At 48.6% G+C, this 16,570-nt stretch overlaps 2 protein-coding genes across 2 annotated transcripts; both read left to right on the forward strand.

Annotated features, from left to right (window-relative positions):
- Positions 1-1,574: 1,574 nt before the first annotated feature.
- LOC120669320 lies at positions 1,575-2,153 on the forward strand. The gene has a single exon (XM_039949093.1). The coding sequence runs from the start codon at positions 1,575-1,577 to the stop codon at positions 2,151-2,153; it is 579 nt and encodes a 192-aa protein (XP_039805027.1).
- A 12,214-nt stretch (positions 2,154-14,367) lies between these two features.
- On the forward strand, positions 14,368-14,907 carry LOC120669321. Its single transcript, XM_039949094.1, has one exon. The coding sequence runs from the start codon at positions 14,368-14,370 to the stop codon at positions 14,905-14,907; it is 540 nt and encodes a 179-aa protein (XP_039805028.1).
- The last annotated feature ends 1,663 nt before the right edge of the window (positions 14,908-16,570 follow it).

Consider the following 16,570-nt stretch of genomic DNA (forward strand, 5'->3'; position numbering starts at 1 on the left):
TCTGAGTCCTTCTCTTAGGCCGCCGAAACACATCAAGTTAGTAGTCTATCAGGTTAGCTTAGTAATTAGGATTCTATCTGAAGATAAACCCTCTACCCTCGTACCTCTGCTCCATGGCGGGTCTGGCTGAATCGCTCCAGACCACTAGTCGAAGCTTATCGTTCCTTGGATTCGATATTCCAGGCATACTCCTAGGTGGAAGCTACAATCGGTCTCTGTGCGCTTGCAGAGTAATTTGATTTGGCTAAGGAGTGCAAACACTAGCCTTGTGTGGAAGGCGGCACCAGGACCGAAGGCGCTGAACTCTAGCGCCACCCATGGAGAGCCCACGGCGCAACCTCAGCGATCGGCTACCTACATCGGGGGGATTCCCGACCTCCGATCTCACCTCAATGAGGTGAGGGCCAGCGAGGACGCCCACACCGCTCTGCAGAGAGCGCGGGAGAAGCGGCACCAAGCCACCGATGAGGAAGCATCGTCTGTCTTGCCCACGACCAACGGCTCCGCCTCCGACGACGACATCGGCCCATACGGGGCTGGCTGTCGGGCATTCACGGCGAGCTTCAGGCGGGTCAACTGGCCCACCAAGTTTCGACTGCACCTGCCCGAGAAGTACGACGGCACCATTGACCCGGATGAATTCCTCCAGATCTACACCACCGCCATTCAGGCGGCTGGGGGAGGTCCCCAGGTCATGGCCAACTATTTCCACGTTGCCCTCCGGGGCACCGCCCGGTCATGGTTGTGAACCTCCCGCCTGGATCCGTCGGGTCCTGGGGGGAGCTGTGCAAGCAGTTCGTCACCAACTTCTCCGGGTCGTTCACACGACCTGGAACTCGCGGCAATCTCCTCGCTGTCCGACAGAGGAAAGGCAAAACACTGCGCCAGTACATCCAGCATTTCAGCCAAGTACGCAACACCATTCCCCGCATCTCGCCGGCCGCCGTCATCATGGCATTCAGTGAAGGAGTCACCAACAAGCGGTTCGTTGGCAAACTAGAGACCCACAATGTGGAGACCCGGACAAGTGCGCTCGGGAAGCCGAGGCGCACGACAGGGTTGAAGGTTGGCGCACCCCCAAGGAGCTTCCGGCGCGCGATGGCCTGAAACCTGGCATCAAGGCGAATAAACAGAAGGCTGCCGCCATCCAAGCCGTGAAGGGGCACCCGAGGCCACCGCCCAGGGGAAACCCTGCCGATGACGAAAGGAGGCCTGCTCCTCCCCACCAGAATAGAGGAAAGTGATGCGAGCTTTATCGCACCAACTGGCATGACCTCACAGAGTGCCTCCTCGTGAAGGATCTCACGGCGAACCGCTAGCGGGGCCGTGATGAGTACTGCCGTGATGACCGCGGCGACCGTGACCAGGCTAACCCAAGCGGAGCTGGCTTGGGCTTCCAGGAGCTGCAGCACACGGTCGCCACCATATTCGGTGGGGTAAGTGCATCCCTATCACAGAGGAGGCCCAAGCTCCTTTGGAGGGAGGTTTGCGTGGCATCCCCGGCACCGGGGGCTCCCAGCCTCTAAAGTGGTCATGCACTCCAGTCACGTTCGACCGGAGCGACCCCCTCCAACATGACAGGCGTGGGCCTCCTCCTGGTCGTCGTGACACCCACCATCTGCAACATCGGGGTTGGTAGGACCCTGGTGGATGACGGAGCGGGCCTTAATCTGCTATCCCCAGAGGTGTTCCGGCAGATGCAGAAAATGGAGAGCAAGCTCACCCCTTCTGCCCCTTTTTGTGGTGTGACTGTCGGGAAAACTCTCCCGTTGGGGCAGGTCCAGCTTCCCGTCACATTTGGCGGGAGGGACAACTTTCACATGGAGAACATCACATTTGATGTGGCGCACTTCGACCTCCCCTACAATGCCATACTTGGGCGCCCTGCGCTCGCCAAGTTTATGGCCGCGGTCCACTACGCTTACAGCGTCCTCATGATCTCGGGTCTAGCCGGGGTCATCTCGATCATGGCCGACGTGAAGGGCTCGGTGCACTGCACCAAATGGCTCTTCGAAGCGGTGGTGACCACGTCCTTCGATGATGGGGAGCGCCCCGAGCCATCCGCCATCCGACGGCGAAGCAACGCCTCTCTCCCAATAGCTCCGCCCTCACCAAAATGGTCTGTCTTGGTTATGATCCCGAGAAAACCGTAACCATAGGGGCAGAGCTGGGGGAAATAGGAAAACGCGCTCATTGCCTTCCTCCGGGCAAACACTGATGTGTTTGCGTGGAAACTGCAAGACATGCCTGGGGTCCCCAGGGAGGTGATCGAGCACCATCTCACCACGCACCAGGTGCGCGGCCCGTTCAACATAAGATCCGGCGTCAGGCCTCGGAGAGGCAAGACTTCATCTGCAACTCGGTGCGGAATATGCTGGAGGCCGGCTTCATCCGGGAGGTCATCCACCCCGAGTGGCTGGCTAATCCGGTCGTCGTCCCAAGGCCAACGGCAAACTTTGCATGTGTGCCGACTACAACGACCTCAACAAGGCCTGCCTAAAAGATCCTTTTCCGCTACCCTGCATCGACCAAGTTGTCGACTCCATGGTGGGGTGTGACCTCCTTTGCTTTCTGGACGCATACTCCAGGTACCCCAAGATTAGCATGGCAAAGGAGGACGAGGAGAAAGCATTGTTCATGTTGGCGCTCCTTAAGTACCCACTTTATCCCTTGTTTATCCTTGATAATGGTATGAATTTAATATCAAAATCACTAACCGTCCTAACCCTGGCCTAACTATTGGTCATTTTCACGTTTGCACATATATTTTGGAGGAACTTAGTTTTTTGCAGGTTTTTGGCCTATTTTGGAGCATGAAATGATGAGGCCCGTGATCGAGCGCTAACACGGAGAAAGACGAAGGCCAAAGCCCAAAGGGAGGACCAAAGCCCATGTTGATTCGAAGCCCATTCACGCACATCCATCATCCGAGAGAGCCCAAAGGACCAAGCCCACGAAGATGAGATCAAGATACTTCGGGATTAAGCAAAGCAAATGAAGATTTAAGGAAGGATTCCCTATCCTACCCTTTCCTCGAAGATATCTCAAATATAACGACGTTCAAAGGGGTGCAATCGTGAAGGACATAAACTCTAGATGATGCGAGGAGTCTGCACGACAAAGATGAGACCAATGCGAGCCCGAAAGGGGGTAGGCCGGCCGGCCTAGGCCCATGGGGCCAGCCGGCCTAGCCCGTTTCTGAGGCGGTTCGGCCTCCCCTTCGACCGGTGGCTTCCTCGGCTTATAAATAGCTCGCACCTTATTCAACTCGGAGCATCCATCCACCTAGAACTCGACGAAAACCTAGGGCCAAGACCGGAGGGAGACGATGGCCGCCGTAAGTCTTCGAAGTTGTCTAGGAGATGGATTAGGCCACCCCTAGCCGCCATGGCCTCCCTGCGTGGTTGTGCCATGGTGGAGTTCATGAGCTAGTTGCAGTCGTCAATGGTATGTACTCGGTGGTGACGATCCAAACGAATCTATTATGTGAGTAATGATAATCATGTCTTCCGAATCTATTAGCGATCATGTTCTCTCTTTCGATTTTGTTCTTTTCTTTGGGTTTGTTTCATCTTAGATCTATTATCAAGATAGATCTCTTAGCATGATCTTGTAGTCATGGTGGCTAGAGGTTCATGGCGGAACTACCAAAGGGGGTTTGACTTGCTTCAGGGTATTTCGTCCAAAGGGGGGGCGTCGTGACAGGCCGTTCCCACTGAGTAAGCGGAGTATCGAGGGATCGGATTGGAGATTTTGATTTAAAGATGCTTTTGATTGAGATGCATGATTTATTTGCTCATTAGCTTGAACTACAACTAGATGACGATAGGCCTGGTCATGTCTTTGGTTTTGCTATGGTTACGCCTATATTCATGGATGAGATCAACCTTTGTACATCACTCATATCTATTAAAGGTTTACCCTCTATATGTGCAATTCATGCTTCATGTTAGGATAGATCCATTAGATTAGATGGAAATCCCTAGTAAGTTCATTGTCGATCCACGGATTGATAAACCTTGGGGGAATACTCTAAGAGAAAAGCTACACGAACCGTGCGCTTGCGGTATACAAATTGGGGCGCTAAGGAGCGTCAACAAGCTTTTCTGGCGCCGTTGCCGGGGATCGGCAACACGGACCCTAGGGCGATCTATCTAGTTTTTGGACTAACCCTAATTTTATTATTGCATATATCCTGTGTTTCTTGTTTGTGTCCATGAATGCAGGTAAAACCCTAGACACAAAGCGATTGAGAAGTTCTCAACGTCTGTACTTTGACAAGTCCAATCTCACTCAAGCAAGTTGATGGCTACATGAAGACCCGCTCTTTAGTGGTAGGTGCTAACTTTTGTTAGTGGCCCAGCATCCGCTATCGAGTCCCCACTCCCCAAAGCAAAAGATGATAAATAAGGTACGCCGCCGTGTCAATTGATTTTAAAGACTAATATTTTTGGGAAAAATTGTTTGTTCAAGCAATAGGTATGAAGCATGCCCGCGAAGAAAATCGTGCGATCGGATCATCATCATCTCCAAAGTGTTACTGTTGTAATGAGTTTTTCGTCCAAGATCAGAGAATTACAATGAGAAAATAATAGATTATTTTGAAGCTCCATCAAGTCTACTTTCCAACGCATCAAGAATCATGAATTTTGGAGATCGGTGTGAAGAGTTATGGTAAAATCTTTCAACGCTGCGCGTTCTGAAATGTCTAGGGACAAAGCGTAGTGCCGGAGTAAAACGACCATAACTTCTTCATCCGGAGTCCGTTTGGGATCAATGACCACTCGTTGAAAAGGTAATTTCATAAGGCTTTCCATGGAGTAGAATTTTGGTACATATTCTGTGCAGGATGATCAAGGAATTCAATGAAGAAGAGGCAGCAATAAACAATGGAGAAAGTGATGACGATGTCGCAAGATGTTTGGAGAACCTTGTGCACAAAAGTTGATGATTTGAAGCTGACCAACACTAGAGGCAAGAATATTAGAGGAACCATGATGCCACCTATCTTCTCCATGGGATGCTCAAGAAGCTTCTAGTCGAGTGCAATCAAAGAAAGAGAACGCTCTGATCATTGACACAAAGCACGGGAGCCTCCTTCAATCCCGACACCTTAGGCAAAGCAAGAACCATGGAGACAGACCATTGGAGCCATGCTACTCGCTGGTGAATTAATGGTGATGACCTTGAAGCCAAGGATGCACAACAAGACGCTCCGAAGACCACAAGATCAAGATCATCGACATCTTCGGATTGATTCGTAAGAAGTCATTGTTATCATCAATATTCTGCTCAACCTCAGAAGCAAATAGCAGCATATTTTTGGATATTCAAAAGCTCCACAAAGTTCCCGTCCCAACGAATCAAGAACCAAGTCAATCGGAGATTCCTACAAGCGGGTATGGCCAAAACATTGAAGGTTGTGCACTCTGAAAATTTCTGGACAGCACGCAGCGCCAAAAGTGAAACGGGCATAACTCCCTCGTTTGGACTCCGTTTAAAGCGAATGACCGCTCATTGGAAAGGTAATTTCATAAGCTTTTCAATAGAGCTATATTTTGGTATATGTTCTGTTGAGTATACAGGAGAGATTCCACGAAGAAGAGGCAGGAGCAACGCGATGAGAACAAGATAGAAAAGATGACTATGACAACAATGAAGGGGAGATTGGGCGATGTTTACATCAAGCGTACATGATAAAATTCAGAGGCTTGGAGTAGAGGAAGAACCCTAATGACATTGGCAAATGAAGGCACAAGCGGTCGACCTTCGACAAACGAAGATGTTGCAAACAAACCACAACGGAATACAAGAGCGCAACATTCAACACATGGAGACGTGAGAAGCAAATCACGACGGACCATGAGGAGTGCATCAAGATGACATCTCGCACAAAGCACCACAACTCCAATGAGTATGAAAAAGGTCTGAGGCTAAGGTATACAGTGAATTCTCAAGCTTCTATTGGTTTTGTTGATAATCGTTAAAAAATCTGATGCTCGAACCAATAGTCGGAATGAAAGTTTAAATTCTATGCCTTGTTCTTTTCATGATGATAGGCAAGAGTTTCTTGAGAAGGTTGATTTCATGCTTAAAGAACCTCTTCCTAATAATGAGCTCCGTGCTATGCAAGAAACACATGCTGCATTTAATTACACCATGCCTTGTTGATGAAATTTAATTGAGGATGTGATTATGTTGCATATGTTTACAAATAATTGCAAATCTCGATCTTGCTTTGCGCTTGGTCAAGCTCATGACCCTAAAAGAGCACATGTCGGGAGAAGCCCCGAATTTCACTTACCATGCAGGACATAAAACTCAAATGATGAGGACGGAAACTGTGCCCAAAATTTTGAACACCATCATCAACATCTTCAAGTTTCAAGAACGGATGTCGCTAAGACTCATAAATTTTGTGCACAAGTCCAGAGATTTACAATGCAAGAAAGTTGAATATTCAGGATCTCCATCAAGTCCTCGGTTCAATGCATCAATGATCGATACAATTGAAGACCCACGGGAGGAGCTATGTCTCAAACATCGGAGATGCACGTGCTGAAATCAGCACGGGGCAGATTGCAGTGACGGGGAAAAAGGGGCATAACTCCCTCAATTGGAATGCGTTTTGGGCAAATGAAGACTTGTTGGAAAGAAGATTTTGTGCACCTTGAATTGGATCAATTGTTTGGTGCAATTCCCAATCTAGACAGAGAGGAAAATCCGTGAAAAGAAAGGTAGCGACGAAGGACAACAAAGAAGGAGGTGACCATGATGTGAGAGACGATTGGGCAAGTTTTCCATTAAGCATGATTGATCATGTTCAACATGGGAAGTGGAATAAGAGCTGCATGGAACACCTTCACCTCTTGCATGAAGGACCATGGCTTCGCATCAATGAGAAGGAATGTAAGAAAGTCGAGCTCTATGACTCTAAATGAAGCGCTTTGCGGGAGGCAACCCGATCTTTTATTTTATATATATTAATATGACCATCTACATTGCACTCTTTAATCGGAATATCAAGTAACATTGTACCATTGCTCTAATAAAAACCACAACTTCATGTTGTTCATTCTAAATGTTATTGAGGGAGCACTTTGTTATTTGATCTTGGGAAACTTGTAGACCTTTTTGTGTGCCTATTAGTGTTTAGAGTCTTTTTATTTGTGTCCTTTTAGAGGGAAATATGAAGTGTTGCACCACCCTTTGATTCTAAACTTGTGGCTAGTTAACTTAGGCTAACTTTTTGTTTTGTTTTAGACCACCTCATCATGTCATATCATTTTGTTTGTCTCGCCCTTGCATTGCATTGCATGTTGCATTTATAAAAAAAACTTTTTCTAAAAAAAACATTGACTAGCCTCGCTTTTGAGATCCTAAAACCCTTAGGAAAACCACTCATAGAGCAATCCTAAAACCATATGTTATGTTTTTCATTCAAAAAAATCTAACTTTTGTTTCTCTCTAGTTTTTTTTAAACCACCTTAGATAGAATTTCTATACCCAACACTCTCTCTTCAAAATTTTTGTTTTAAGCCAAAAAAATATAGGAAACCCATAAACCTACTTCTAAAACCTTGTTAGCTCGGTTGCTTGGTCCTTTTCGATAAATAATCTTTTCATTGACAAAAGCCTCACTTCTTATGAAGTGTCGCGAATGCTTTTTGTCACTCTTAGCAATTGTTTTTGAATAAGCTAGTTGCGGAACAACATCGAAAAGTCCTTTCAACCTTGCTAACACTTGTTTTTGCTAACTTTGCATTTACATTTTGCATCCACCTCATTGTCCACACTTTCATTTTGTTATCTTGATCCTTCGAAAGAACTTTATTGATGTATGCTTTCCTATCCATGTAATGCTTATCATGAAAGCATTTACCTTTTGCAATCTTGTGTAAACGTGGTGTTTAAACTTGTTTGCAGACCTCCATCTTTAAGCTCTTCTGACCAAGATAGCAATCCATTTTCCTCTCATTTGCATACACACACCTCCCACTTGCATTCACATACACCCATTAGGTTTATTTTTCACTAGACCAATTATGCCACAAGTTAAGTATCTTAGGGGATGTTTTTGGTTTGTTGGCAATTGTTTCTACTCCTGACCGTCACCCCGGTGGTAGTGTGTGCACTTGATTGTTTTGCAGGCATGACAAAGCGTTCCCATGAATTCGTGATCAAAGAAGAAATCAAATTCGTCAACATCTCCAAAGTTCGAGAGCAAGCCCCGTTGTTTTCATCAAATTTTGCACATGGACAGAGACGTAAAAGGAAGAAAAAGTTGATATTCAGAAGCTCCATGAAATTCCCGTTCCAACACATCCAAGATCAATGAATTTGAAGACCCGTACAAGGAGATATGGCAAGAAAATTGAACGTTGCGCGTTCTGAAATTCGTTAGGGCAGATTGCAGCACTGGGACGAAATGGACATAACTCTCTTGTTCGGAATCAGTTTTGGGCAAACGAGGACTCGTTGGAAAGGAAAATTCATGCACTTCGCAATGGAACAATGTTTCAGTAAATGTTCCATTTTGGAAATTGAAAGAAAAAAATTCATGAAGATGAGGCAGCAATGGCATAACGAGGAATTGAAGGAGGCGACGACGATGTGAAGCAATGATTGGGACTATGACTTAGTACAAGAAGAAGTTGAAGGAAATTGAGGCAACAAAGGTGAAGACACATTGAAGATGATATTCATACACATGAGGGAAGAACTTCAAGAATTGCAAGATTGTCCATCTTCTCCTTCCACGCCTAGCATCATGCTAAGCATGGGGGAGGATTTCGTGGACAAGGAAGAAAGATCTCATGGAGTAAGATAATCACGGTTGCCACAAGATGCTCATGATTCTTCTTCCATGCTTTGCACAATGCTTAAGTATGGGGGAGGCCGCGCTACACTTCATTACGAGCATCGAGAAGGACGGTAATTCTTCCTCAACTCTCTCTTTTTCTAAATGCTTGTACATATATGCCTTCAACCATAGATGCAACCTTTGTATATACCTCTCGACCTATCACATGGCTTCTAGGAGGACAACCTAGTTTTGTTTTTGTTTTCAATAAGTGTAGGATCACCATCACTTTGTGCTCACCACATTGATACATTTTGGCAATGCCTTATGCTTATGGAAAAATGATGAAAGTTGCTGCTTTGTTTTACCTACGCTATGTTGTAAATGACTTGACCATTTGCTCTCAATTAAATGGAATTAAAATGATTAAATACCGGCTCTTTTATTTGTGGAGGTTAAATGACTAAATTCTAAACCCACATATTCTATGTTGCTCTTTGATTTAAGTCTACCGATGACCATACACCTTGTGTTGTTTAATTTGAAAACTTAATTCCTATGCTATCTACATTTGTGAATCTCTTGCAAAGTTCTACCTACCAAAGCCTATACATACATATTCTTTCATGATGAAACCTTTAGATTGCAAACTTATATTTTGATGAGTTGGATTAAGATTGATTTCTTTGGTATGAGACTAAGAAGCTGGTCATTCCGTTTTTTTGTGTAACCTTCTTTTTGCTAGCCTATTTATCCATGCATTGTGAGTTTATACCTCGGGAATTTTGCAAACCTTGCTGGATATCCACCCTAAACCAAAAATATCTTTTTGTGATTACCTCCTTGACCACAACGCAATTTGAGTATGGATTATCATTTCGACGGAATCAAAAGAATCAAGGGCACCATATAAAGAAAAGTTTTGGGAGACAAGGCTCCCTCGGAGATTCAAGAGGTTCTACGAAGAAGAAGGTGAATTTGATATACTTACCCTAGCTAGTTGGTTCTCCCACTATTCATACTCGAGGACAAGCATTCGTTCAAGCATGGGGGGATGGCTGGGTAAGTATTCTATGCTATCAAAAGTTCTAAGGAGCAAAAAGAAAAAAAAGAAAAAAAAAGAAAAATGAAAAAAATAGAGAAAAGAAAAGAAAAATGAAAGAAAAAAAAGAGAAGAATAAAATGCTCCTTAGCTCTTTTTGGCTTCATTAATTTTCTAAGTTACTTTAAAGAATTATTCCATACTCAAATCTTCCAACCATGTGCAATCCGATAACGAGAACTTCATTTGTATCTCGGGATCATCCATTTGCCACTTGCACATGTCCACCTATCTAAATGAGTGTGTTTCATCTTTCTCCCTCTCCAACATTATTTTCCAATGGCCTTTTTGACTAGTCTCAGTAAATCCAATAGATCTCTCTCTTAGTTTGACAATATTTCAGATATAATGTTTTCCTAGGATTGTTTTTAACTACCAAGATCCACATAAGCCTTCCACTTTTATATATGAGTAGAATAGATTGAAGACAATCTATTGTAGGCTTGAGCGACTTGATGAGATGAGTATTTCCATGATCTTTTGCAAGAGAACCTCACTTATGTTTGATATGCATTCTTTTGAAAACTCTTCACGATGAAACAAGGTAAAGGTTTGAAGTTCGCTTAAGTTTAAGAGCATTGCATTTATTTATTATCGTGGCTTGTTCTTTAATTGCTAGTCTATCTTCCATAATGAAAAGTAGCCGGTCACAACATGAACTTAAATGCTAAATACTTGAGAGAGCAATATGTCTTGTTATGTATGACTAAGTGCAGAGAGGACATTGAGGGGCAACGCTGATTTCCTTATAAGCAAAGCTCCTGGACTTACTCGAGGACGAGCAAGGTTTAAGCATGGGGGAATGTTGGCGCTCCTTAAGTACCCACTTTATACCTTGTTTATCCTTGATAATGGTATGAATTTAATATCAAAATCACTAACCGTCCTAACCCCGGCCTAATTATTGGTCATTTTCACGTTTGCACATATATTTTGGAGGAACTTTGTTTTTGCAGGTTTTTGGCCTATTTTGGAGCATGAAATGACGAGGCCCGTGATCGAGCACTAACACGGAGAAAGACGAAGGCCAAAGCCCAAAGGGAGGACCAAAGCCCATGTTGATTCGAAGCCCATTCACGCACATCCATCCTCCGAGAGAGCCCAAAGGACCAAGCCCACGAAGATGAGATCAAGATACTTCGGGATTAAGCAAAGTAAATGAAGTTTTAAGGAAGGATTCCCTATCCTATCCTTTCCTCGAAGATATCTCCAAGATAACGACGTCCAAAGGGGTGCAATCGTGAAGGACATAAACTCTAGAAGATGCGAGGAGTCTGCACGCCAAAGATGAGACCGAGGCGAGCCCGAAAGGGGGTAGGCCGGCCGGCCTAGGCTGATGGGGCCAGCCGGCCTAGCCCGTTTCTGAGGCGGTTCGGCCTGCCCTTCGACCGGTGGCTTCCTCAGCTTATAAATAGCTCGCACCTTATTCAACTCGGAGCATCCATCCACCCAGAACTCGACGAAAACCTAGGGCCAAGACCGGAGGGAGACGATGGCCGCCGCAAGTCTTCGAAGTTGTCTAGGAGATGGCTTCGGCCACCCCTAGCCGCCATGGCCTCCCTGCGTTGTTGTGCCATGGTGGAGTTCATGAGCTAGTTTCAGTCATCAATGGTATGTACTCAGTGGTGATGATCCAAACGAATCTATTATGTGAGTAATGATAATCATGTCTTCCGAATCTATTAGCGATCATGTTCTCTCTTTCGATTTTGTTCTTTTCTTTGGGTTTGCTTCATCTTAGATCTATTATCGAGATAGATCTCTTAGCATGATCTTGTAGTCATGGTGGCTAGAGGTTCATGGCGGAACTACCAAAGGGGGTTCGACTTGCTTCAGGGTATTTCATCCAAAGGGGGGGCATCGTGACAGGCCGTTCCCACTGAGTAAGCAGAGTATCGAGGGATCGGATTGGAGATTTTGATTTAAAGATGCTTTTGATTGAGATGCATGATTTATTTGCTCGTTAGCTTGAACTACAACTAGATGACGATAGGCCTGGTCATGTCTTTGGTTTTGCTATGGTTACGCCTATATTCATGGATGACATCAACCTTTGTACATCACTCATATCTTTTAAAGGTTTACCCTCTATATGTGCAATTCATGCTTCATGTTAGGATAGATCCATTAGATTAGATGGAAATCCCTAGTAAGTTCATTGTCGATCCACAGATTGATAAACCTTGGGGGAATACTCTAAGGGAAAAGCTACACGAACCGTGCGCTTGTGGTATACAAATTGGGGCGCTAAGGAGCGTCAACAGTTCACCACTCCGGTGGGAACGTACTACTACGTCCGCATGCCCTTCGGGCTCAAGAATGCTGGTCCATCTTTCTAGCGAACCATGTGCATCACCTTGCAGGACTTGCAGTCCCGCAATGTCGAGGCGTATGTCCATGACATTGTGGTCAAGACCCGATAGCAGGAAACCTTCCTGCAGGACCTGTCGAAAACCTTCAATAGCCTATGCACCACCTGGCTCAAGATGAACCTCAAAAAATGTGTTTTTGGGGTAACAGCAGGGAAGCTCCTGGGCTTCTTGGTGTCAAGCCGAGGCATCGAAGTGAACCTAGCAAAGGTGGAGGCAATTGACCGCATGCAACCCCCAATGCACCTGAAGGAGGCGCAGTGCCTCACGGGGTGTATGGCAGCACTGGGGAGGTTCATCTCCATGCTCGGGGATTGTGGCCTCCCCCTCTTCAAGCTGATCAAGAAAACCGGATGCCTCAGCTAGACAGAAGACGCTGAAGTCATGCTCCGGGAACTCAAGAGGTACCTCACTTCCCCTCCCGTCCTGGTGGCACCCTGGGACGAGGAGGAACTTCTCCTGTACATTTCATCCACCCCGCAAGTTGTAAGCGCGATGTTGGTGGCGGAAAGAGAAGAAGCGCGGGATGATGCCGCGGTGACCCCACCTGGGGAGCACCCCAAATCTACTACGCCGCGTCCCAGTGCTGACTCCACGGACCCTGGGACCATCACCCCGGATCTTGGAGCGGTCTCCCCGAGTCCCGGTGCGGTCGCTCGAGACACTAATGCAGTTGCCCCGAACCCCGGGATGACGCCGGGGGCTACACCGACAAAGACCCGCCAGGTACAGCGCCCGGTGTACTTCGTTAGCGAGATGCTCCGAGATGCTAAGGAGTGCTACCACCAAGCGCAGAAGATGTTGTACGCCGTTCTCATGGCATCCCGCAAGCTGCGCCATTACTTCCAAGCACACAAGATCACCTTCGTCACGTCGTACCCCCTGGGCCAAATCCTCCAGAACATGGAAGGTATTGGGCACACGGTCAAGTGGGCCATTGAGATGGCCAAGTTCGAGCTGCGGTTTGCGCCGCGTCACGCCATCAAGATCCATGCGCTCACCGACTTCATTGCGGAATGGACTCCCATCGGAGACTTAGAGCCGATGGAGGAGACCGCCATTCCGACGTGCGACGACGACATGCCCTAGACCCTGGAGTACTAGTGCATGAACTTCGACGAATCGCTAACCTTCAGGGGGCCGGCGCTGGGGTGGTCCTGACCTTCCCAGACGGTCACACCCTCATGTACACAGTTTAGCTGGACTTGCGAGCCGCAAACAACATGGCCGAATATGTGGGTCTCCTTGCTGGGCTGCGGGCCGTCGTTGGGTTGGGAGTCCGCCGCCTGCTCGTACAGGGCGACTCCAAACTTGTCATAAACTAGGCCTCCAAGGAGTATCAGTGCGTCGACCATCAGATGGTTGCTTACACAGCTAAGGTCCGGTGCAAGGAATGGTACTTTGATGGACTGGAGCTACGACACATTCCCAGGAAAGAGAACACTGAGGCTGACGAGCTGCCCCGGCTCGCTTCCTCACGAGCTCCATTACCCCCCAGGGTGTTCGAAGGAAAGTTACGCCAACCTACTATCACCGCTGCCGAACTTCACGAAGGGGGAAGCCCGCCGTCGAGCGGGGGGACCCAGGCCTTGCCACCCGCTGAAGCCAACCACTTGGCATCGGCACGTTCTTAGATCAGGTCACGGATGGACAACATACGCGACTACCTGAAAGAAAAGTTCCTTCCCGAGGATGATGCCACCATGGAACGGATCGTACAACAGTCCAAACGTTACGCCATGGTAGATGGGGATCTTTATCGGCACGGCACGGACAGGGTCTTTCTCTGGTGCATCTCTCGGGAAGAAGGCGGCGAGCTACTCGTCGACATCCACAAGGGCGAGTGTGGGAGTCACTCATCCTCCCGCACGCTGGTCGGGAAGGCCTTTCGGCACGCCTTCTACTAGCGTACAACCCTTCAGGATGCAGCCGAACTGGTTAAGCACTACAGGACGTGCCAGTTCCATGCAAACCAGATACATCAACCAGCACAGGCACTCCATACCATTCCCCTGTCATGGCTGTTCGTGGTCTGGGGGCTCGATATTTTGGGACCTTTCCCAAAAGCCATCGGCGATTATGAATGGTTGTACATGGCGATTGACAAGTTCACGAAGTGGCCCGAGGCAACTGCAGTCGTGAAAGCCAACAAGAACTCGGTGCTCAAGTTCATCAATCCAAATCGGATCATCACCGATAATGGAACCCAGTTCACCAGCAACCTCTTTGGTGATTACTGCGACGACATGGGCATCAAGTTGTGCTTCGCCTCCGTCGCTCATCCTCGCAGCAACCGACAGGTGGAGCGAGCCAACGCAGAAATTCTCGAAGGGTTAAAGACCTGGACCTACAACGAGCTCAAGAAGCATTGGTCTGGATGGATAGATGAACTCCCTGCGGTGGTCTGGGCAAATCGCACCACCCCGAACCGAGCAACTGGGGAAATACTATTCTTTCTTGTGTATGGCTCCGAAGCAGTCCTCCCTGCCGAAGTGACCCCGGGAAGCCCACGCATTAGGGCCTACCAGGAAGAAGATAAAGATCAACGGTGCCAACAAGATGTTCTCTATCTGGAGGAAGTTCGATGCCGAGCGGCACTGAAAGCTGTTCGTTATCAGCAAGCCCTCCGCTGACACCACTAGCGCCACGTACAACCAAGGTCCCTCCAAGTCGGATACCTGGCTCTCCACCGGTAGATAGGGGAGAGTCTCTACGCTCTGGCATAAGGACCAAGCAACCCGAGGCCACCTCGGGAAGCTTAGCCATGGGGCTCCCTCCTACCTATGTACTACCTTGCTTTTTCCATTTATGATGAGCATGTTTTGAATTCCTAGCAAATTCAAAAACCTTTGTGTCTCGTGGAAGGGACGCCTAGCGTCATGACAGAAGGACACTCTCACCCAGGTCGGCATGTCGGCTACGGGGCTCACAGGCTCTTCCTGGACAACTCTAACTCCCTGCTTCGTCTTCGGACCCCGGGACGCCCTCACGACTCCACCTCGCGCTGGGATGCTCCAAAGTAGTGAACAGGCAACCACCCCGGGACATGAGTTTTCCGTAAAAGAAACAACAACAAGAGATAAAGTTTTCCACAAACAAGAAAGGTTGAAAGAGACCGGGATCTCTGGATCCCAGAAAAAGGAGAACTTTATTAATTTTTTCGGCATATACACAGTACAGGTGATAGATCCAGATACATGAAGCTGCCGCGAAGGACTTCCTGGTACGCCAGGAGCACCACGCCACAGCCGAAGCGGGGCTATAGTGAGGCCAAGGTGGCCTCGCCCGCCGTAGCAAGAGCAGGAAGGGTAGCGGAGGCAATCTGCGGCTCCGAGATAGAGGAGGAGATAAGCTCAACTGCTCTCTCCACCCCACGCATCCCGAGCTAGCAGATTGGAGCAAGTTCTGCAAAGCAGTGGCCCCGCTGAAGCTGCTGCTGGAGGAAGTTGACGACCTCCGCGCAGCCGACGAAGCAAGCTACACCCCACCTTGGGGCAAAGCCGGTGGAGATGTCGCACCGGGGAAGATAAGAAAGGCTCCGAGCCCCTCATCCGGGCCAGCAGCATGAACTGGCCCAGCCCCAGCAATGGCACCAGTAGCAACCAGCTCCAACATCCGGAGGGAAGCCGCCAGCTGATGAGGAAGATGAGGATCCCTCGTCGGTCGACTGAGGCCTACGGCAGATGCTGGCTAGCTGGGGGCTAGCACTCCCCGAGCAGGAGAGCAGCGGCCCTGGGAAGGAGGTAGAGCTCGCCCTGGGGGAGATCACACCGGGGTGGGAGCTTGACCTCACCCAGGCCCATCGACTCCCAAACCTCTTTGAACCGGTGCTCCAGGGCGTGTACCCCGTCGACAAGCCAGAGGTGCTGGCCGCGAGCCTCGGCCGCCTCCGACCGGTGGCTGGCGCGGATGGCCTCCTGCAGTTCCCCCTCCAGGCGGGCAATCTTCTCCTCGACGGCCGTAGCACATGAAACAGCCTCGGTTGCCACTGCCTCTGTGTACGTGGCATGATGGGTGGCCTCGCACAGCTCGGCGTCGAAGCTGGCCCGGGGCTCCTTGACCTTGGCGGCCTCGTCCAGCACCACCGCTGACATGCTCGCGTGCCTCCTGCTGAACTGCTGCCGCCCGATCGTTGGCCACCGCAGCGGCAGCCATCTCCCGGCGGGCGACCTCCTCCTGGCCGACCAGGTCTTGGGCGCGCGCATCCAGACCTCGCGGGAAGTGGCCTCCGCCTCCTTCTCTAGGAGCCAGGCCTCCCGTGCGGCAAGCACGGTAGCCTCTACCGCCTGTCACTAC

The sequence above is a fragment of the Panicum virgatum genome, chromosome 4N (genome assembly GCF_016808335.1).
Source record: "Panicum virgatum strain AP13 chromosome 4N, P.virgatum_v5, whole genome shotgun sequence".
NCBI lineage: Eukaryota > Viridiplantae > Streptophyta > Magnoliopsida > Poales > Poaceae > Panicum > Panicum virgatum.